At 41.1% G+C, this 23,664-nt stretch overlaps 1 protein-coding gene across 2 annotated transcripts in view; it reads left to right on the forward strand.

The window, feature by feature from the left end:
- Positions 1-23,664, forward strand: part of CRACR2A (calcium release activated channel regulator 2A) — a 930,414-nt gene that overhangs the window by 501,588 nt on the left and 405,162 nt on the right. For both annotated transcript variants that reach the window (XM_086921478.1, XM_086921488.1), the window contains one exon: positions 11,495-11,641. In XM_086921478.1, coding sequence (XP_086777604.1) covers positions 11,495-11,641 — 147 coding nt within the window. The remainder of the gene's footprint in view (positions 1-11,494; positions 11,642-23,664) is intronic.

The raw sequence follows: 23,664 nt of genomic DNA on the forward strand, positions 1-23,664 counted from the left end.
TACAGGGACCTATTCAGGCCCACTGAACACAGGACCTTAATCCTGATTGCGAAGAGATGCAGAGACCCATGTTGAGGATGCGTCACGCAACAGAAGTGATGCGAGGACCAGGAGAGGAGATGCCTTGAGAAGTAGCAGTTCCAGAAAGTTGTGAAGTGTGATGTCCTTGCGTGGAGACATGTCGTGCTGCGGTGGTTCTCATGGGCAGCTTTGGATGAGGTGCTGTCCATGCCTTGAGATGTGTCGCGCAGCAGTGGTTGCAATATGTGATATGAAGTCCATGTGTCGGAGAAGTCCACGCAGCAAAGGTGATGAGTATTGAGCAGCATAGGGGTGTACTGGATATGCGAGAGATGCACTGAGTTAGGTCCAAGGTTCTAATATTTATACCTGGTGCCCACTTTGAAGTAGAGGGAGCTTCTAGAGGTTTCCATCCTCTGAGCTGCCAGGTATCACACTCCTCCCTGTCCTGGCCCCAGCTTGTAAAGGACAACAAAACACTAGTGACAAGCCCTTTGTGAGAGTGCTCAGGCAGAGCATGTGTGATGAGCAAGTGTGATAGGTGCAGCCTCTCCCCCTCATTAACTCAGAGTGGCCCATCCTGCCAATACCTAGCTTCCCTTTGTTTTAATGTCTGAGAGCAATATTCAAAGACCAACTGCTAACTACATGTGAACCGAGAAAAGGCTACAGGCACCACAAGGTTGGGACAAGAAAATGCCAACTTTCTAAAAGTTGCATTTTCAGAATTGTGACTAAAAATCTGACTTTACCATTAAAGTGAGCTTTTAATTGCAATTCTGTAGACACCAAGCTCGACCTGTTTACCTACTCCTACTAGGAGGTTACAGCTTATTAAATGTAATAATGTAACTCCAATGTTATTATCTGTACCAGGCAGGCCTTGCAGTAATAAAAAACAAATGTAAGAGTTTTTCACTACCTGGACATGTAAAACTTAAAAGTACAAGGTCCAACATTTTAAATACACTTCACCCTGCCCTTTGGGCTGTTCAGGGCCTACCATAGGGGTTACTTAAGGAAGGTTTAGGCCAGGAAAAAGGTTAATTTTGGCAGGTTGACATGGCAGTTTCAAACAGTGCACGCAGGCTGCAATGGCAGGCCTAAGACATGTTTGCAGGGCTATTTATGGGGGTGGCACAATAAATGCTGCAGGCCCAATAGTAACATTTAATTTACAGGCCCAGGGTACATGTAGTACTAGAGACTAAATAGAACACTTTGGTGTAAGCCAATTCTATGATGTTTCAATGAGAGCTCTGCACTTTAGCATTGGTTAGCAATGATAAATTGCAGAGAATCCTAAAAGACAACAAAGAAAAGCTACTGTTTTCTTTTAAGAGGATGCCATCACTTAAGCAATGGATGATAGCCACTCTCAACAATCTAGCTCTTCCAAAGAAAAAGTTTACTCCCCCTTGTAACTACTGTGTCACTTAAAAGACAAAGTGAACAGTTGTAAAGTATACAGATTCATACATTTGGTGACCATTAGAAAAAAAAGTTGAGTAATGTCTTAAAAAAAAAAAAGGGCCAAAAGCCTACTTTTATAGTAATTAGATCGAAATAGCTAAACGTTCTTTGAGAGATATTTTTATATGAGATCAACAACAGACCTCAGAGTATCATACAAACTTCTAGTCTTCACTTTATAACTTACTTTTATGGGTATTATAGCGTTAATAGATATACTGTAAAATTTTTCTTTCATAAAATAAACTGACTGCACAGTCCTAATATCAATCATTATTCTTGTATAAAATGTCCTTTGAATATTCAACCCGCCTCATCTCCTTCACTATACCTTGGACTATTCTATGCTGCAACCCTAAAATAGTCAAATGTATGACACCAGTACTGGTTTATCCACTTTTGGGTCCTTGTTACTATGGCCCTAGACACTAACAGAAATGGAAATAAATGTCCATACATACAAGCTTTTTCCCCACTATCATTAAAGGAGAAACGATTTTGTATTGGATTTCTCCTGATGCTATAACAATCTGTAAGGATGGTATTTATCTTGTTTAAAAGGAGAAAGTTTGTTTATTGAATAATTTATTATTTCTACTCCTGCAGTAAATGCTAACAGCTGCATAGTCGCCAGCTTTTTGTTTGCTTGGCCTCCATCAGTACAACTCACTACCATCACCATCACATTGCGTATCCTTCTGTTACAAATATATTGTGAGTTCAGGGCTCTCAGTAATATAAACTCACACACCAATGCACAATCATTCCATTTAATACATAAAACCTTTTTCCCTGTAATAAAACAATTCTCTCCTAAAGTCCTTCCTCTGCGGTTCCAGTCCAGTATTAATTCTATTTACCTTTTATACATGAATTTACAATTTGAACACTTACAACAAGGAACAGGAAGTGCATAGTCTCTAGCTTTTTCTTTGTATGCCCAGCACCTTTCAAAGACTCTACCATCTCTATGGATATCTTTCTTTTACAGATATTGGGTTCAAGTACAACACTCTGAGTTACACACTCGCACTTGTTTATCTCATCTAAAAGTACCATCATATATTGAAAACTAAAGCCACAACAGCCAGCCTAGAGTTACCAAAGTGGCTACTACAGCACAACATGTCCAGTAACATGAAATTACTAAATTATTGAAATAGAAAAGAAATAGTACACTACACGCTCCAAATACTTATGAAACAAAGTGCCACATTAAACCACAGCTATAGTGAGCAACAGACTGTTGATGGTATACACCAGTTTATATATACCGCCACTGACTCCAATGCATTCTCCAATTAACAGTAAGGGATTCCTATATTTTAATGCAGACGATTCTACAGTGAGGAAGCAGTCATACATCCCACATAAAACTTTACACACACTAGCAATCAGCTGTCTAAATAATAATTTCAAAAGAATTTTACAAAATCTTTCACAATCAGAATACCAGTAGGTAATGTTATTTAAATTTCCCTTTTCCAATTAATGACCTACTGCTTAAAATTATTTGTTTTGTTCTGGTAGCATATTAGTTATTTTGGCTTTAATTACATTTTCCTCATGTTTTAGATTTTTAGTTTCTAAATTAGTATATCTTTCTTCAGACTGTATCACAATGGATACAGAGTAATGCAATACATTAAATGCCTATTATGTATATATATATACTATTATCAGTTCAAAAGTACATGCTCTCCTACCCTAAGAAGCTTTTAAAAGTAATGAAAATAATAATACTAAAAGTCTTCTTAGGCAGATTCAGTCACATATGTGAACACCATGAACAGTCTGAGAGGTGAACTCATTTGCCACCACTGTCAGCCTCAGAGTAGCACTCAACTTCAAAAGGCAATGTGCAGATTTTTATGGTTCTTCTGGTTTATGGTTTAACAAACAATTGCAGAGTAGTTGTTTTTAAAATTTACTGGGAAACAAAGCAATTGGTTCACTTTGTTCTAACCTTACTAATTAGAACCAATAAAAACAAGAACCTGACTACAATACATCTGTTGCCATAGATACCAAATTAGAGCATATTCTCACTTTCTAGTGAGGACAAAAGGTCACCATGTATAAACTGATCTTCATGACATGCGAACCTGAAAATTAATTGCTATTTCACAGAACAATCTTTTCTGTATAAAATAATTATTTCACAAACTACATTTCATAATGTATTGAACTCATTATACTGTAACAAAATGCACTTGTTTTAATTATACTTGTTAAATAGTGACAAAAGGAACTCATTTTAATGATATTTTACTAAATCTGCATCCTATCTATTAACTACCTCTTATTGTACCTTAAAAAATTCTAACAATCCAGAAGCATTCCTCACTGTAAAAACAGTTCATTTTTGTATTTAATTGTTTTTAAGTATTCACAGAGCCTCCACATATCCTAGGTAATTTCCCATGTTGCTATATAAATTTTGGGTTAGCTCCCCGTCTACAAATGCAAAAGAACCACAAATCCAAAAATGTAAACAGCTAACTATATCTTAACACATGTTACTGTCACACCATTCTCTTGAACTATATCACAATGCTTTTCCTTCACCACAGTTTCACAGATTCACTCACAGAGGGCTCCAAAATGTGTGTCAGCGAGACCTCAAGTGTCATATTTCTATGGCTGAACCCCCAAATCTATGACTTTAGCTATGAGTGCTGGTATAGGTGAGTGTCAACCCGTAGCTGAGCTAGGCACCCTCTGCTTCACTCTACTTTCATTTACTTTTTGGGCAGCCCCCGAATCCCTGATTGTGGTCCTGAATGCTAGTATGGAGATTAGGGTTTGTGCATAAACTTTGATTTGCATTTGACACCGTCTGCCTCGCGCTACGCTTTGCGTACTAGCACTCCTTCAAACCCCGACTGTGGCCCCGAGTGCTGGTATGGGCAAATGGGGTGTGTGCATAAATCTTCTAAGAAACACCTCTGGGGTTGATTAGAAGAGTGTTATATTAGGTTCTTCTCATTAGTTTCACACCGTCTGTTTTGATGGAGTTGTTCATGTATATGAATTAGTGTTCGTCAACTCAGTGACTGTCTCCTAACAGATCTCTCTGCCACTCCCCCAAACAGTACTTCAGTGCTTTACTTCCTCGAGACTATCACGGATTCAGTCACAGAAAGTGTTAAATAGTCTCAATGTGACTTCAAAGCTTTCAAACCCTACCAATCTCTACTCCTATATCCAACACAATATGCCAGGAACAAAACACCAGCTTTCCTATCATTAAATTCGCACAGTGAGAGTGACAGAACAATTCTAGCTCTGGGTGTGTGCCTTATTGTATATGATTGTGGCAGGCCTGTTACAGTTCTTTCTGACAGTGATTCTCACTACATCACAGTTTTCTGCTCTATATGAATTCGGCACAGTGATTGACATTACAGTTCTGAAGATGTCTGATTGTGTCCCTTAGCGTTTAGGTTCATGACATCATACAGCCTGATTCATCATACTCCCGTTTTGCAAGCCCCTAATAGCGATTCATAGCGAATCGCTATTAAGGACTCGCAAAACGGGATTCATGTAGGAATATGCAAAAATAATGCGATTCCTACTAATTCCTTATTTGCGATTAGCAAATTGCTAATCGCAAATAAGGAATAACTCCCCATTCATTCCTATGGGCCAAAAGGCCCGTAGGAATGAATGGGGAGCATTCCTTATTTGCGATTAGCAATTAGCTAATCGCAAATAAGATAGCGATTGAAAGGGTGCCAGGGGTGTCCAAAGGACACCCTGTAGCACCCCTTAAATGCTAATATGAACAGGGGTTGTGCACACACATGTCCAAAGGACATGTGTGTGTGCAACATGCAAATCAGAAAAATACTTTTAAAAGCATTTTTCTGAGTTATCGCTATTTACCACGAGGTTTGACCTCGCGGTAAATAGCGGCCCGAAATTGCGATTTCACAATTTTTAAATGGATGATGAATTGCATTTAAGGAATCTCAAATAGAGATTCCTTAAATGTAATCCATCGCAAATTTGCGAAAACGCAATTACTGATTTTTGCATTTGGGAAGATGAATCCCATATGCAAAAATCTCTCTCGCAAAGGGCCAGATTCTCAGAATCTGGCGCTTTGCGAGCCGAATTCAGCTTCATGAATTAGGCTGTAAGTCACTTGTACCCCTGAATGTCAGACATAGTACATAATACTCTCTTTACTTTCAATAAACTTCAAAGCATTAAAGCAGTCTCTTTGTTTATGTGTGTCACTGAGCCCCTGAGTATAAGGTTGAATAACATTATTGTGCCACACACTTTGGGTGCAATCCTAGCAACATCAAACTGCTTCTCCTTCAATTATACTGTCACGTAATCAGAGATGGTGTACAAGCAGGGATGACTGAGTCTCACGCCCCTTGCTGGCAAACTCTATCAAAAATAAATTGGCAAATTGACATGTCTTATGTCAGACCTCCTACAAGGGCATCCGTTCTTCCAAAGAACACTACTGGGTGTGTAAGTAGATCATATTAGGTTTTTCACCACTGTAGTTTCACACAGGAACTTTGGTGATATTGTTCAAAAGGCTGAGTGTTCCCCTGCTTACTGGTCGGTGGGGATCTCCTAACACATCTACCAACCTTTTCCTCAAACTGACTTCCAGTGTTTTTCAAGACTATCACATATCACAGGAGAACATTAAAAGTGTCTCACTGTCACCTCAGGGTTGTCAGAGACTTGACCTGCTCACATATTATCCAGTTCACAGCATTTTTCCTTTCATTTACCCATTACACAGACAGCAATGGCACAATTCTACAAGACTCTGGGCGGTGGCTTCAATGTCTGGATAAGTGGTAATGTTTGATAATTCCCTCTGGCAATCATTCCAAATATTTCCAGTGTATGTTTTCCCGTTTAGTCACATGTGCGTCTGAATTGCAGTCTAAGTACTTCATGCTCAGTTGCAGTCAGTAAACTTTCAATAAACTGCTAAGGAGGAAGGGACCATAGCTCTGATTCACTCAGGCCATGAGTGTCAGGGTAAATAGCACTATTGTACCCGATCTCTTTGGGTTTGTATTTTATTACATTGGCATAGGATCAGAGATAGTGTACACAAAGATATGTCTGAGTCTCACTCTGATGTCAAGTATATCAGAGAATGCCAATCTTCTACAACACAAACAAACACTACATTCACAGTAGCTTTGCTTTCATCTCTCGTCCACGCAGTCAATGACAGCAAGATTCTACAAGACAGTGGAAGCATGCCTGAATAGTGGCAGGTCTGCATCAGTTCTCTCTGCAGTAATTCTAACAGTACAAACTTCACTGTGTGTAATACTTTTAAAGATATTGTAGTGTTCAAAAATAAAAGAAAGGTACTTTAATTTTGGAACGTAAGCTAATGACCCCACCATCATATTAATAACTGATTTTTGTAAGTAAAATGAATTCTGGCTTTGTAGCCTCTGTCCCACTTTTAGGCAAGCAATGAAGTGCTCAGATTAACATTCAGAGGGACTCCCACCTCATGTACAGCCTTTTATAATTATCCATGTGAAAAACGAAGTAATCTTATTAAACTACGCATATGTCCTCATCTAGACTTAGAACCCACCTTAACTTTATTTTTGAATCCTACTTCTATATGAATATCCAGGCTTATGCTAAAATATTATATCAGAGATACCTTTTTTTGGCAATACTTCTCGCAAGCTAAAGCTTTTATTAAAATTCATTAGCCCTTTATGTCTAAACCAGCAGTAGAAGCTGTCCTTCTACTGTACACCAAATACCAAGTGCTAAGGTCACCAGAGCAGATCTTGTTCCAAGTTTCTAGCCATCTCAAAAGTTCACCCATTATAGCCTATTCCTCAGAACACGGGAACTTACAAATCAGAGATAGTCCCTGTTATCACCTCTTAAATCTAAAACAGTTGCTACACGTTGTATGGTTTACAGTGCATGATGTGCCATTGCAATACCGAGTAAAGACTGGTATTTACAACCTAACATCACATTTTGTCCTACAACAAATAATATACATACACATTAAAGCAGATTGATTCCCCATTGAAATCCTTCCTCCTTAGTGAACAATTATCATTCTGCTTCAGCTCCTTTGCTGCGGCACACCAGGAGTACAGCATCGCGTGGCGGGGATGGATTCTTGGCCATGCCTTATTCCAATGTTGTCATGAGTGTACTAAATCTTGCATCACTAAAGAGAGACTGAGGTTGTCCAATGACTGCATACATGGTTATGAAACTATGGGATGAAATGGCATCTAACTTTTCCTTTAGTTGAAAGTACTTAAAATTGTGAGCACCCAGATATACTCAATTCAGTTCAATTCAATGAAGTCTTTATTTCAATTAATCATCATAAAAGACAAATGTATCCAAAATTAAAACAAGTACTCCTTCACTTAAAATACAGCATATACATGTAAATATTATACAGAATTACTACTCCAAACACCATAGATTAAAAAATAGATAAATGTACATAATAACACGATATCTTAAAAGGATTTAGATTGATAAAAACTTTGTGCAAACTTAGTTTCCGACAACAAGTGCTTGAAAAGGAAACAGGTTGTCTGCCGTATGGTAACAGGGCAATACAGATAATAGCTCAGACTCCTATAGAGTGGGGCCCATCTTGGCTCTATGTACTACTTTACCCCCCCCCCCCCCCCTTTTTTTTGCGAATAGCCCATGCCCAGCTTAAAAACTTTGTCACAGCAACCACAATGAGGGCGGTGGTGTCTGATTTTAGGATTCTGCTTGCAACCATCGCCAACCTTGTATTCATAGACATGCATACTGGTTTAAGCCATTTTAACCTAGGCAGGTGGTAAGCAGGACAAGCAAATAGAAAGTGATCTATGGTCTCAATGTGGTCTTGACAGAATATACACTTGTCACAACTAGCAGGGTGCCATTTACTAGTAAAATATCTTAATGGCAGCGTGCCTATTCTAACCTGGTGGTAGAGCTTCTGATCATGAGGCTTAGTGATGAGATTTCAAAAGGATTCCATAGCGGCCTTGTCCTTATTATCAAGGAAATCCCTCTACAGTGGCTGCCTTATGTGGCAACAGTATCTCGTGGTTTTGACCATTTCCCAATATGCTGCGGGGATGGATTCTTGGCCATGCCTTATTCCAATGTTGTCATGAGTGTACTAAATCTTCCATCACTAAAGAGAGACTGAGGTTGTCCAATGACTGCATACATGGTTATGAAACTATGGGATGAAATGGCATCTAGCTTTTCCTTTAGTTGAAAGTATTTAAAATTGTGAGCACCCAGATATAATGATCACAGGTGAGCACAGTTAAATTTAGCATTTGTAATGAAAGGATATTTTGGAAAGTTGATGAAAGATCTTACTCTTTCTTATGGATCCTGCCACAGCCACTGTGCGGATGCTGCCTCTAACCCTAGAGGCCACCTGGTATTATTTCAAGTTGTCCTTTTTTTATGGATACTTTTTGTTACAATACCAACTTCCTAACATAGCTTCTGTCCTTATTCTACATGCATTGAGCTCTATCTTTCCTACTTACCGAATAGGGCCTGAATACAAGTTGGATGGAGTGGTATCTTGGGGGGGATATTGCACCACTTGATCACAGCTGACTCAGTGCTCCGATTGCAGCATTATCAGTTATGGGAATACCAGGCTTGATTTTTCTGTGCAAAAACACCCAATAATTTCGAATGTGGGTCTTTGGGCCTGCTGGTAGAAAACACCCCAACCTCCAACCAATCCACTCCAACACTAAGCCAAGAGCATGAAATATGGCCCCAGCTGGTCCAAGCTCTGCCGTGCACACAAATGTGCTCATGATACTCCACCCCACTACTAGACCGACAGTGATACCGCTCATCCATTTCCCGCCAACTTAAAGCAGGGTAGAACAAGTAGAAAAGGGACCTGATGGATAGCTGTGTACATATTTTGGCTTCATAACACTGTGTGCGTGGTAGTCCGCATCCTGGTTAAAATAATTTGCGATCTTTTGTGATATTGTAGTGGGGATACTGGCCGGAGATATTAATTCTGGCCACCCATTCTATCCGTAGCTGAATCTATTTGAATTGTAACCAGACACATACTTAACCCCTTCGATGCTCATGACGAGCTGAGCTCGTCATGCAGTACACTGCTCGTGTGCTCATGATGAGCTGAGCTCGTCATGAACAATGGGAGTAAAGTATCTGCAACACAGAGGGGGAATTGCTGCAGCACTGATGGTGTTAATTCTGAGTGTACAGAATCCTAGGAACGACCCATATTTGATGTTTAAGAAAAATATCATACATTGCATGTAATAAAAAGCTGCATAAAAATAACTTATTTTGGAAAAGAGACCTCGCTTGTAGCAGCACTGTAAATGTACTAAAATGTAGGGTTTTTATGGGGAGTGTGCATATGCGCTCTCTATATACTTAAGCATTTCCAAGCTGCAGGTTTTGTGAAACACCCACTGTGCAGTTAGTCTCCAATGTGGTCTTTTAACATGGTGGTGCAGGACAGGAAAAATATAAAATGTTCTCCCACCAGTTTGTACAGAACTCTCAGACTATTTTGGCTACTCTGTCATTCTGTGATTGCATGTTAATAATCCAAGGCCATATTTAGAAGTTGATGAATGGCACTCTGCCCGTAAGGGTGGCAGAGGAAATGACATCCACCACCCTGGCAGACTATTATCTGCCAAATTTTTAGATTACCACTGGCATATTAATGATCTCTGTACCTTGATATGAGCCACCGTCATGGCGATTCCTGTCAAAGTACAAACAATTTGACGGACAACCACCATCGGCTTTGATTGCTGTCCAACCAACTTTACCAAATTTAGTTTTTCAGAAAAAAAATCTCTAAGTGGGAGTTTGTTATTGAAAAACAAAAAAATAATGACTCCCCACACCCAGGATGTCTTCTCACAAGGTGTAGGAATCCTTTCTTTTTTTGTGTCGCTCGCCACAAGGTTTCAGCTGAGGGTGGACAGAAAAAAAGGACATCATACTCTTCACCCTAAATAAGTGCCCTTCCTTTGATTGCTCCTACTCACTCTGGAAGTCAAAGAAAACCTTCAGTCAATGGATCCAAAAAGGCTCCTTCGACGGAAAGTTGGAGGTTCAACCGACTTTTAATACGGCAGATGAAAAGGGTATGATGAACAGGGTGAACCGTCACATTTGCAACAGAGTACCATGCCGCCAAACACTATGGGCCAGATGTATGTCCCTTACAATTTGCGAGTCACAAATTGCGTCGCTTTGCGACTCGCAAAATGTAATTTGCAACAGTTTTTATTAAATGCAACCTGTTTTCCTTAAAGGAAAACGGGATGCATTTAAAAAAGAAAAATTCAATGTTTCAGTTTCATTTTTTAAGTGCAGGCAGTGGTCTATTTTCGCACACACTCACAAAGGGGCAGGAGTCCCCTAGGGACCCTTTCCCCATTTGCGAGTGGTTTACCACCTCCTTGAAGTAGGTGGTAAACTGTGAGTGTATTGGGCCGCAATTGCGGTCGCAAAACAATCTTACATTGCAGTGCGAGTCGCTATTAGGAAGGAACGCCCTTGGCACGCCCCTTCTTCATAGGGAGTTGCAAACCCTATTTTGCGAGTCTGTAAAAGTAACTGACTCACAAAATAGTGTTTACACATTGGGCAGACCAAATTTGCGGTCGCAAACGGACTGATTTCCCAGTGCCGACTGCAAATTATGGTCGTACATTCGGCCCTTAATTCCTCTCAGTGCCTACAATCATTTTAGTTATCTTTATTATTTTAACTGCTAAAAAATCCACTGAAAAACCTGTGCATCGAACCCAACAATTTTAGATTGTCAAAAAAGACACAGATTTAAAATATGGACAAACTTTTAGTTCCTGTGCTGTTTTTTTAGTTTTCTTTTATGAAGCAGCGTGTTCTATATAGACAGAGTGGGCTCCATTTAAAGCAATGACATCAACTTTCTTTTTATTTACAGTGAAACTAATATCAAAACGCTTTGGACAAGGCTAAGGAAAGGTGAACCTCAATTACTTCCCAGTTTTGAAGAGTTCCTGACGAGAATATTCTCCCAACTCCACGAAGCAAATGATGAGAAGAACGAGCTTGAAAGTGCCCTTAAAAAGTCTGTACTTATTTCTTTGTATCTACTTTTTGTTTCATTTTAAGTATTTGAGATTGCAATGTGAATTGGGTTAGAATATTATGACTGCCAACTGTTTTTATAATTAGAATCTTTGTTATTGCTTTTGACTTGCATTGATAATAAAATTGCATTTTAATTTTTTCGACAGACAAGTGGACCTTTAGGAGAACCTGTGCTTAATTTGAGCCAGTGGTTTCTGGTGCTCGGCAGCGGCACTTAATTGTCAGCACTGGTACTTATGTCAGTCTGTCACATAGTGATGCTGTTATCTAAATAGGAGATGAACGCAACAGTTGTTAATTCATACAATATACATCAAAAATGACTAATACCTCCTGCCCAAAACGTTCTTATAGATTTTGGGACCTGACATAGTCTGAATAGTCACGCTTGTAGGGTGATATAGTTAGTAGTCATGTTGGTTCTGCCACTGGTGGTGATGGCGGGACCAATGGTTGGTGCGAGCTGCAGTGGCTTCATGACCATGGCCCTCGCACTTATGTTTTTCTTTTACAAATTAAGCACTGAAGAAGCCATATGCAAGGAAGATAATGGGCATGCAATATATAATATCTAACCATTCCATAGTATAAAATACCCCCATCTGAGATGTACTAGCTTGGCCAATAATGGAACTGCAAATTACATTTTTGCCCTGACATCTGATGTTTAAGTGCATGTCCATAGGGAAGCTCAATTTCTCTGCTGCATTGCATACTTATAGAGGGAAATGTGCCCTCATAAATGGTCTTTGAAATACGTTATGATCAGTAGTTTTACTAAAACAGTGTAAATAAATCCTCCGTTTCCACTGTTCACTATGTCTATACAGCACAGGCTCTTTGGAGATTTACCACAATTTTGACAATGATAGTGAAAGGTAGTTTGGGCTGTGCTTTCCCACCAATTGCCTGGTTACATAAGTAACTGGGGAGCAGTAGTCACCGATATGCAGATACATAGCCTGTGTTATTCGTATTTTGCTCAGAAATCCCATGCACTTCCAACTGGTTGTTCTGTTTTACATTGTTGACTTCCCATTTACTCTCCCATTCATCTCTTACTCCTGCTTGCCAAGGGAGACGTCGTGAGGTTGTTCCTTAATGACATGTACTATTTATGAAGTACTGTATTTCTGCTCGGGTTTCTCCGAACTCTAGTGACTACATATGACATTTATCAGTAATGACTTCAAAGTATGTGCTTCACCTCAAGCATCCTTGTAGAAAATCTATTTAATGATCTCTGAGGTGTTCTTTCTTCCAGTAAATTATGGGTGTGTGTCACACCATGGCAATTTTAACTCATTATGAATTAATGCCAGAATGCTTGTAAAGTGTCTCAGTTTGCGTTTGTTTATTAATCAGCTATGTTTAGACATATAGCTATAATGAGATTCATGATGACATATGTCATGTGTTAGCAAACGTTATGCACCAACAGGTTTTCTAGAGCTGTTGGGTGTGGAATGCTGCAGCATGGCGGCAAAACACACAGACGGCTGTAATGCCAGAAACCGGTCCTAGGAAGCTTGAATCCGGTCCAGGGAAGGCATGGCTTTGCAGTTCGGGCTGGACTGTTCCCATCAGGCACAGGGTCAGACTGATTTGCATATGGCCATGTCTGAACTTGGGTGGCAGAGTGGGCTAAAGAACGGTGATGGATTAAACCCAGATCTGTTGACTGGGTGTGAGTGTTTGATTGGTTCAGATGCTCCATCCATCACCACCCCCTTTTGCACCGCAGCATGGTGGCAGGCTGCAGAGCTGCAGACTCTGATTCACAGGAAAAACAATCTGAGGCTGCATCAAGTGATGGACCGAGTGGACCATCCATCATACATGTATCCCTGCATGGGCTTGAGCTGTACTCTCATGCATCAAAGCCCAGCAAACCAAAAGGTCGTAAGATCACAGTCATGGCTGAACCAAAGTGCAGGGCTTGCATCACAGCCAGGCACAATTATCTAAAGCCCCCTGGTGATTGGTTGCATTGCGGGTCTTGGAGTTTTGCTGCAATTGCACCTTGGATAATGAAAGGTGAAGGGGACCTTGGGCCATACCAGTGCAAAAACTGCAGCTCCGACGTTTTAGTTGTCTGTGTGTGAGTGGGCGGGGCGATTGTGTGATTTGTGTGCATGCACTCATGAGGAAATGGGTGTGTCTCCATGTGTCTTGGTTTGTATGCGCATCTGTGCGCCTGTGTGAGAGAGAGCAAGTATCCAGGTAACTGTGGTTCCACTGCCTCATGGAGTCCCATCCAAGTTGCCACCAGAATGACAACAACATGCTATAAGTGACTTCTTGTGTTCTATAAATCTGTCAGGGATCATGACAACATTTTTACGGCCCGCCTATAGCATAATGGGTAAGCCACTGGCGGGTATTTAAACGTAGAATATCTTGAAACCTGAAACTAATCAATCAGAGCATGTCAAGCTGTAAGCAAAAACACATGAATGCCAGAGGCTAGGCTTATGAGAAATAGCTGTTCATAACCACAAGAATAAATTGGTAGAGAAAATAAAACGAATAAAGACAAATACTTCTTTGTTCAAGGCGGCTTAAAATGTTCTATGTTTATCTGAAACATTCTTACTAACAATGTTAAGAATGTTAGTTAATGCAACCAAAATATGTGTGTAGACAGCAAGAATAAGGGAGCCGACAAATGGTCTGTCCAATTAGTGGTGATCACAAGCCACCAAACTTCAAAAGAAATATTTGTGGAATGTTTACAATTGGTTTTTATATGTTCCATTAATGTTCTTCCTTGTGGATGAGCGCTCTAGGTACGTTGAAAGGGTTTAGGATGCTTTGAAGGTTATAAATTCAAATCTAGCAAAGTAACTCAAATCACAGTTTATAATGCATGGTGTGATTTACCTCAGGTGGATGGAAGGCTGCGTGTGGACTGGAACTGATGGACTTCAAAGCATAGTTTGATTCTCAGAAATAGTCTTTCTTCTTCACGCTGTTCTGTTATTTCGCACTTGCCTTTTGGAGTGAATAAAGACATTCAAAACACACGTTTTAACATAGAATCACCACCTCAAAGCTAGATATTTATAAATGCAGAACCACGATTCTGTGGTAGCCCTTCCTCTTCTATAAATAGCTAGGCATGGCAAAATGCGTGGAGAAATGGTGGTGGAAAGATCCTTCTTTCTCCACACATTCTTGGCGTCTTCCCTTTAATGTGCTCACATAGTTTACATAAACCATCCTCCTTTTCCACGGAACAGTGGTCATGATTGTAACATGAGGAGAAATACTTAGCCCAACCGCATTATAAACCAAGGTGCGTGTCCGATTATGTTTAGCAGATTTATCAACAACTGTATGTTCCTAAAGACTTCTTAAGGGTGCTTGATTTAAATCTCCGAAGAGCCCTAATTTTCACTGCTGTGGTAGATATGATGTGTTTTCTGGTGGAAGACACCTTGGATACAAGTCTCTTGAGTACTGTAAATGATTATGGTGTAGAACGCTAGCAGAATGCTAGACTCTGGTGGGGCTTAGGGGTCCACTCAACATAGACAGCTATTTTCCCCATGTCTAGGTTATTACACTCCTAATGGCTGGAGGCATCTAATTCTAGTAGGGAAACACAGGTTATTATGCCATGAACCGTAGTGAGGGGCTTATGTACAGGGTGCCTCAGTCTAATCGGCATACTACAGAATAAATTGAAATCCCTAATGCCACCTGATTATATGTTGCAGGAGCAAACACGTGATTGGATATATGTTCGTTGGAATACCTACCTAACTTGTGTACAACCCTAGGGGCAACCTAGTTTCAGTCAGAAATAGCTTTTTTTCCTCTTTCCTGTTAAGTCAAGTGCAGGGTCTGAAATTCAATATTTATACCAAGAAAGAACCATTTGTTTTCTGGTTGTGGCTCGTGAGACTGAGCCACGCCGGATGAAGTTTTGCTGAATTACGAAGCATTTACTGTGGAAGCGGACAAAAGACGCCACAATACCATTTTCGAACACGAGCTTCAACAGATAAGGAACGGTTGAATCTAAGGTCCCGTACTAAACACACAATTGGAGCCGATCAGGTGGAGATTCAGGGGGTCATACTGTACAAAAGATTGAAGGTCCTGAGGATGGCCTTGAGGATTTGTCAATGATAAGGGCGAAACGTCGACCTATCAGTCCACATCTTTTGTTGTCAGATTAATTCCATGCAACGTTATCTTTGCATACAGTGAATACGTTTCGTTGTGATATAACCTAAAAGAGTGGACTACAACGCAAGTGGATTTTAAAGAACAACTAATCTACGTCTTGTCCACTTGTACATTGTACATTATTGATTATTTTTCACTGTTTTTAAAGTAACTGTACCCTATAAAATGAGAATTTTCATAAAATCTCTTCACATGTAGCTTTTTCTATAGTGAGTTGTTACCACTTTGTTGAATAATCAAGTGTTGAATCAGATGAGAAACAGGTTTTAATTGTTTTAAGTTGGTCCTAAGTTTCTCTCAGTCAAGATTGATCAACCTCCTGTTTCACAATAAGTTACAAAAAATTCCCTTGTAAGCAATTTTGCCTATACCACGGAATCAGTTTTAGCAGTAAAACGTGTCACCTCTAAGTGGATAACACATGAACAAAACCTTTCAACTGGTGGCTCGGTTAAATCATTCACTGTTCTGGGAAGAGATTTGGCTGATGGAACCCTCCCCTTTACCCTCTGCTCTTTTGATTTAGACAAACAGATAATCTATCTAGAATATATACAGAGCAAAGGGCTGTCTTCATCCCAAATGATTCCCTTGGAGATGTTGTTTCAGAAAAACTAAATGTTCTCTTCAAGTATTAGTTCTCCCAAAGTTTTGGGGTGAGCCTCGAATTTGGACAATCGCAGATAGCTGTTCCCAAGACAAGATATAAGAAAGCCCCCTCTTTAGGGTCAAGCTTTCACCTTTTGAGTCACTGATGAGTGTACACAAGCTGAAGTCAAACACCTCCTCGAGAAACCCTCCACCAACACCAACACAAAACAATCTCAAAAAGTATTGGCCTATCTCCCTGCTCCCCTTTCCCACCAAAGTCCTTGAAAAGGCCATCAACCACCAACTCACGGAATACTTTGAGAAAAACGATCTTCTGGATGCATCCCAATTTGCATTCTGCATGAACCACAGCACTGAAACCACCCTGATTGCAGCCACTGATTACATCAGAACCCTCCTAGCTGCCCTGATCCTTCTCAACCAGTGGCCTTCAACACTTTGTCCCACCACTGCCTGTTCAAGAGGCTTCACCAGAATGGAATCCAAGAGGACACCCTTGAATGGTTCGCCTCCTTCCTCACTGGAAGAACACAGAAAATCCACCTTCCACCTGTCACCACGGAGCCCAAAAATATAATCTGCAGCATCCCTCAAGATTCACCCCTCAGCCCTACTCTGTTGAATGCCTACATGACTCCCCTAGGCAACATTATCAGAAAACATGGGCTGAACAGTATATCCAGTGCAGACGACACCCAGCACATCTTCTCTCTATCCGAACACCCAGCAACCATAAGGGCCAACTTTCTCTTGTGCATGATCAACATCGCTGAATGGATGCAAAACAACTGCCTCAAGTTCAACACAGACAAGACAGAAGTATTGATCTTCAGGAACAACACCTCCCTGTGGAATGACTTCTGGTGGTCTGTTGAACTGGGACCCTCTCCCACCCCACGGACTGCACCCGGAGCCACTCCATTATCTTGGACAGCAAACTCTCCATGAGGAACCAGATCAAGGAAGTCGCCTCCTTCTACACTCTGCGCATGTTCTGTAAGACCTTCAAATGGCTCCCAGTCTCCACCAAATGCATCGCCACTCAAGCCCTCGTCATCAGCCACTTGGACTAGGGCTGAATATACACTAGGGGTAAGGCCCAAAGGAACGGACCCAGGTAGGGCCTTACTTATACAGGACAAAAAAGAACAACCTGGTATCCTACTTATTTATGAATTATTTTGCAACAACCACACTATATTCTTTTGGTGATTGGGTTATTTATTCACCCTATTTTTTGTCAACTCTTTTATGAAAAGACCTTATATCCTTCACATGAAATGCATACAAAGTACAACATACATATTTACATACATGACAAATTACATAATATTTCTGACAAAATACATAACTAACACTTTTAGAATAAACACAAATTGAATGTGATTTACCATCAACAACTAATACGTCACAATAACCAATGTGCCAAATAAAATTAGACAATAATTCAATTAAATATCATTGAACATTCTTTTATTTCAGTCCAAATTCATTCCTGAGACAATTGTAATTCCTTTAACCACTTCTGCTAACTTGATAGCAGTTACTTTTGCAAACTTAGTAGCAATTGCCGACGCGTTTCGAGCCACACGGATTCTCAATGAGCTCTCATCAGGGCCTCTTACTCACAACACACTGGACAAAACTATAATACAAAATAAAAAAACAAAGTATCACTCATTTAGCTGCACCCTTCTTATTATCTCTCATGCCCTTTATTGGCACTAATTCACGTTCCTGCCAACATGTTGAACACTTTTGTGGCAAATCTTTCAATGATCCTGAGTCTTTCTCAAGATAAATAAAGAAACAAGTACTCTTGACCGTCTGTCGACAATAAAGTTCAATTTAAAAAAAAACACTACCATTGAAGTACCTTAATTAGCATCGTGGTGCTGCTTTTCACAAATAGCCTACATACTTTCTGAGGAAATTCTATCCGATAACAATTCACCAGTTCTGGCAGTTTATGCCAATGTAGGAGTCACAACAGATTGATTCTGCAGGAGAAAACCGGCATCTCTTTCATCAGTTATCTAGCCAGTTACGAGTACACTTTTGATCAATTGCGGTCATGTGGGTCTTACTTATGCATGACATACCTTCATTATATTACAAAGACTTATGGAGTCCGTTGGCCGTCTACTTCCAAAGTCCTGAATTATGTCTCCCATTCTGGAAAGAAATAAAAGTGCGCGTCATGATCCGACCACGCATGACTGACATCTCTTTAAAGGATTTTATACCCCGTCACAGACACACTTTAACTAAGTGTGGGACATATTTATGCTGGACATACCTTCGTGAAACTCTGCGTATCCAATACTGAGGTTGTGACTGTCTACTTCTAGAAGCCTCTTTATTTATCGGTACCTGCAATGTAATAACATTGCAGGTCATATTAAAAACCATGTGTGACTAGCTGTGCCTATTTTGCTCTGAAGCATAGGTAAATGCTCAATTGCTCACCTCCAGAATCAGAGCTGCCATATCTCCTCAACTTGCCAAGTGGTTCTGTTACAGAAAACGCTGTCTGCCATATCCTTCTGGCATTAAGTTGTATCGCACTCGCGCTTCTGGGACTAGGGCAGCACATTCTACGCAGGAATTGTGCCTCCTGAAGAGACTGCAGACCATTCATAACTCAGTGGCCAGACTTATCCTCGACCTCCCTAGATGGACCCACATCACCCCTCAACTGAAGAAACTCCAGTGGTTCCCCATCCACAAGAGATGCCAATTCAAGATTCTGACTCACACCTACAAAGCCCTGCACAGCCAAGGACCAGCTTACATAAACCACCGCCTGAACTTCCACCATCCCTCCAGACTCCTGTGATCCATCTCCATTTACCTCGCTCAAACCCCCCACATCTGCCAAAGCAACAATGGAGGACCCACAGGTGTGGTTCTAGGATTTTGGGGGGCCTGGGCAGAAAGGTAATTTCACCTCTAATTTGCGTACAGCATCCCACGATCATGGCAGGTTGCATCTCAGTAGGTGACCCTGCTCCTAAAGCAGCTTTCTGCCGACACCTCCTGGGCGGCAGCTCTTCCCTCTTTGCCACCTCCAAGCACCCCTCTTGCAGCCCATAAAGGGCTGCAGGTGTGAGAGTTGCTTATCATCTGAGAGGGTTAAAACTGTTGGGACGCTAAACTGCTGGGCAATGGCCGTCATGCTGTGCCTGTGAATGGGCAGCTAGTCAGGAGGCCTAACTGAAGGACAAACCTGCAGAATGTGTCTCCTTGCAACTGGAAATAGAGGAGCGTCCCCCAGCTACACCATAGCTGTGCAGCCCAGGGGAGGGCCTGCCTTCCATGCCTCAATTGCAATGAAACTCCTTTCTTACAGTTGGATCAGCATGGGGGGCGGGGGGGGGGGGCACGGAAGGACCAGTGTGCCACTGTGGTGGCGCCTGGCTGTGTTGTGCGTGCACAGGGCCTCATGGTGGAGGGCTGAGTGAGGGCCAAAGTACATTTACTAGTGCAAATTGATGAATCCACTTGATGCTGTTTCCTAGTGCTGAGTACGAGAGCGCCCATGCACACAAATAGTCACGTCGGCATGGCGTGTCCTAACTTGCTACATCCTCTAGTCGTGGTTCTCTCTCTGCTTTTCTAAAGCACACTGTCTGCAGCACTCGCACCAACACACTTTATGGTACGTGACAATGATAGAGTGATTTCTTGAAAGATAATCAAGTAAATGCGCACATTGTTTTGATGCCAGGTAACTGATCCTATTTTATTTGTGTGCACTCGTTGATGACGCCAAGGCTTTGATTGAACAAGGTGTGAAACCACAACCTATTCAGATATCAGATAAACACAGAGAGCTTAACTGTCTGGCTGTGTTAGATCAAAGGCTTAATAGCATAAGAGAGCGCTACCCCCGCAAAGGTATTTATGAATATTATCTCCAAATCCATATTTTACCTTTTTTAAAGTAGTAAATCATCTTACAACCTTTTCGAGTGGAATGACCTAAATATGGCTGAGAAGCTACTGGTACCAAACCAAAAAAACACAAAACAACAACGAATAAAAGGAAGAGTTAATCGTATCCTATAGCAGAGGAGAATGCTGCGCAAATTAGTGATCTCACTAATATACAATAGTGAGGACAAAACAATATCTCTTTGTACTGGTCATCTAAGTTTCACAAGGTCCCATATAGCGAATCTGAAGAAACCAGAATCTAACAGAAATTGTACTTAAATAAGTGTCATAGTGCAATATGGATGGGGTTCGAGATCCGGCACTCCAGGTGTGAAGAGGTCTGTCATGTAATGTCTTTCTAAAAGTGTTGATCTAGAGCATTAGAATTCAACACTTCAACCTTGATGACACACACATGCGCCACAACCTACGGGGAGGTACTTTCCTCCGCACCTCATTCTTCTACTCAACACTGAATTACATAAAACCTAAAACTTGGCACGCTTGCAGTCCCGCCATTACAAAATACACCATATGAAAGTTTTTATAATTTCACACCACGAAAACTATGCTGGGAACTTTACCAAACAACCATTATTCATTGCTATGTTTGGCTTGAATAAATGTCACTTTTGGCACACTTGAGAAAAATGCACAACATTCTAAAAATACTTTTCTTCTAACATCATGAGGACTGCTTGCTTTGTATATTTCTAGTTAGTTTCCCCGCTACTTACTTTCTTAAACAGTTCTGCTGTTCTTTGAAATACAATGGAGCTGAAAAGATCAAGATGACGCCTTTTGTCATATGCATTCTGCTCCTTAAATCTTTTATTTTTCATCTGTGCTTTCAGCAGTCCCACCTTGATGTCATTTCTTTGGAGGCAAAAGCCAGAACTCCATGCTCTTTATCAGCTCTATAAGCTGAAGGCAAATACATTGGTCTCACGCTGCCCAGTAATGTCATCAGTACTACACTCTTCTTAGTATACCCCCCTCCCCCCATCATGGTGCAAGTTCTTCACACGTTAATACTCTTTTTGGTCTCCGATAACACTCAAAGGTTCTGTGTGCATCAAGAATTTTTCTCTTAGGTGACATGATCTGGGGCGTGAGTTAGATAGTACTAAGTCTTCATTGCTGATGGTACACCGCCTGATTCTCAGTCAGGTAGACCTTCAGTGTATAGACAGTGGAGACTACTCCATCTCTGCTGCTTACATACCCCTCCAAAGACCTGACAGAGTAAGGTTCGTTGGAGATTTACCCATGTGTCCACCCACCCATTGTAGAGTGGGTGGACGCATAGCCAGTTTTTAGTTTTACAAACCGCCACCTAAAACTTGGAGGTATGTAATAGCAACATGTTTTCTATGACCCTTATGCAGTGGAAGTATGCTCCCATGATGAGGGGTTCATTGCTTTTTTTTATTTTTGAAAATATTCAGGATTGGAATTTTTTTTGTTTTTTGTTAAATGAAAGTCTGCTGTTGACGGAGCAGCAACACAGACTTTATTTGCATTTACAGGAACTGTTGTGACATTGGTCCATGTAAACGCAAGAGATGTCCACTGTACCAGCAGGCATCTCTAAATGTGGTGAACAATGTACCCTCACCATGACTGTAGTAAAGTCCTCCATCATGGCGACAGTGCTAACATTGTCCATCAACATTTAAATCAGGCCCTTAGCGAGGATGATGAGACATTCACGTCCTCTGCACGACTTTGACAATGTAGAGGATGTGAATGTCTCACCCCCCACCACCATTAAAGGGATACATTCCTTCTAGTGCTCACACAAGAGGGGTTTCTTTTTTATACCCTGACTTCAGGCTGCAAGTGAAGAGCTGCCCTCAGGGGCATATCTCATCCCCCAAGCACCAATCAAAACAGTGGAGATACCATTGGAAAGAGGAGAATCTCCCCTTTTCAAAAGTACATCTCCTAATAGGTCCCTGCTCGGAGACCACTGCAAGAGGGTGCTCCCTGGGCAGAGTTCCACTCACTTGCCAGCAGGAATTGGCTTCATGGGAGGAGCACACCCATGCATAGCCAAGTGCTCACCTCATAGAAAGAGCATTTTCGATCCTCCTGACCCCCCACCCCCCGCTGGGAAATACAACTAGGAGTTTTACCACCAATTAGCCCACCCCAAGGTGGTATGAAAGCCAAGTGGACACAAGGTTTTATGTATTTTAGAAAATGACATCAGGTCTCATCCCCAACCCCAAACATTATTTTTGGCACATTTGGGGCACGTTGTAGGGTTTACACCCATGTGCTCTCCCTATACAGAAAACACTCTGATACCAGGGTTTCAATTTGTATTAATAAAAAAGAAAGAGTTGGAGGTCGGCCCATCCTGACATTGGGCCCACTCCACACATAAGCTCCACCACTCTTTCAGCCGTCCTCCCCCCCCCCCCCCCGGGGGGTTAGCAGATTTAAGGATTTACTTCAGATCCAGGTTGCCAACTCGAGGTGGCTAGAAAGCCCCTTGGACACCAAGGTTTACAACCACCCCTAAACCCATACAGTCTTTTTGCTCCATTCAGGGACACAATTGTCAATTACACAGAGGCAATGGTGCTGTGTTTCGTAATAGAAGAAGTTGAAATGATATATCCATCTAGTGTTATGTAATTAAAGACAACCACAATTAAGGTTAAGTCTCTAGTACCTTTGTGCTAATTCTCCTGCGACACCACTGATAGCTCCTACTCCGTCATGGGTCACACCGGATGGATTGTTGCAATGTGTCCAAATTCACATTTTTAGAAGATCTTCACAGTTGCTCTAAACAGGAAGCAATTTAGATAAATGAGTAGTGTAAAATCACTGTGTCACTAAATGGTATGAACACATTGACATGTATCCAGGGTGCAGTAACACCAGTGGGCCTCAGTATGGGGAGATATAAGTGCATGGCAAAATATAGAACAAGGACTTCCACCGCAGTCACTCTTTCCACTGTGCAAAGGGACCCATGGCCCAAGTTTTCTAAAGAGTGCTATCTGGGATGAGAGCCTTTGGATGGTAGACTGGCTAGGGGCAGTGGGTAGGAGGTTGCATGACATTTCTATTTTATCTGGATGATTGGAGCATAATAAAAAAATAACCAGATTGATAGCCAAGTGATACAGGAAAAGAGATGGGTGCAGTCATCGAAGCCAGTCTTCAATGTGACTGCAAATATCTTCCATAGCAAGATTTTGGAGCAGTCGTGCACAGCATCACAGCTTTAGTATT

This window comes from Lissotriton vulgaris, chromosome 1_1, assembly GCF_964263255.1.
Source record: "Lissotriton vulgaris chromosome 1_1, aLisVul1.2, whole genome shotgun sequence".
Lineage (NCBI taxonomy): Eukaryota > Metazoa > Chordata > Amphibia > Caudata > Salamandridae > Lissotriton > Lissotriton vulgaris.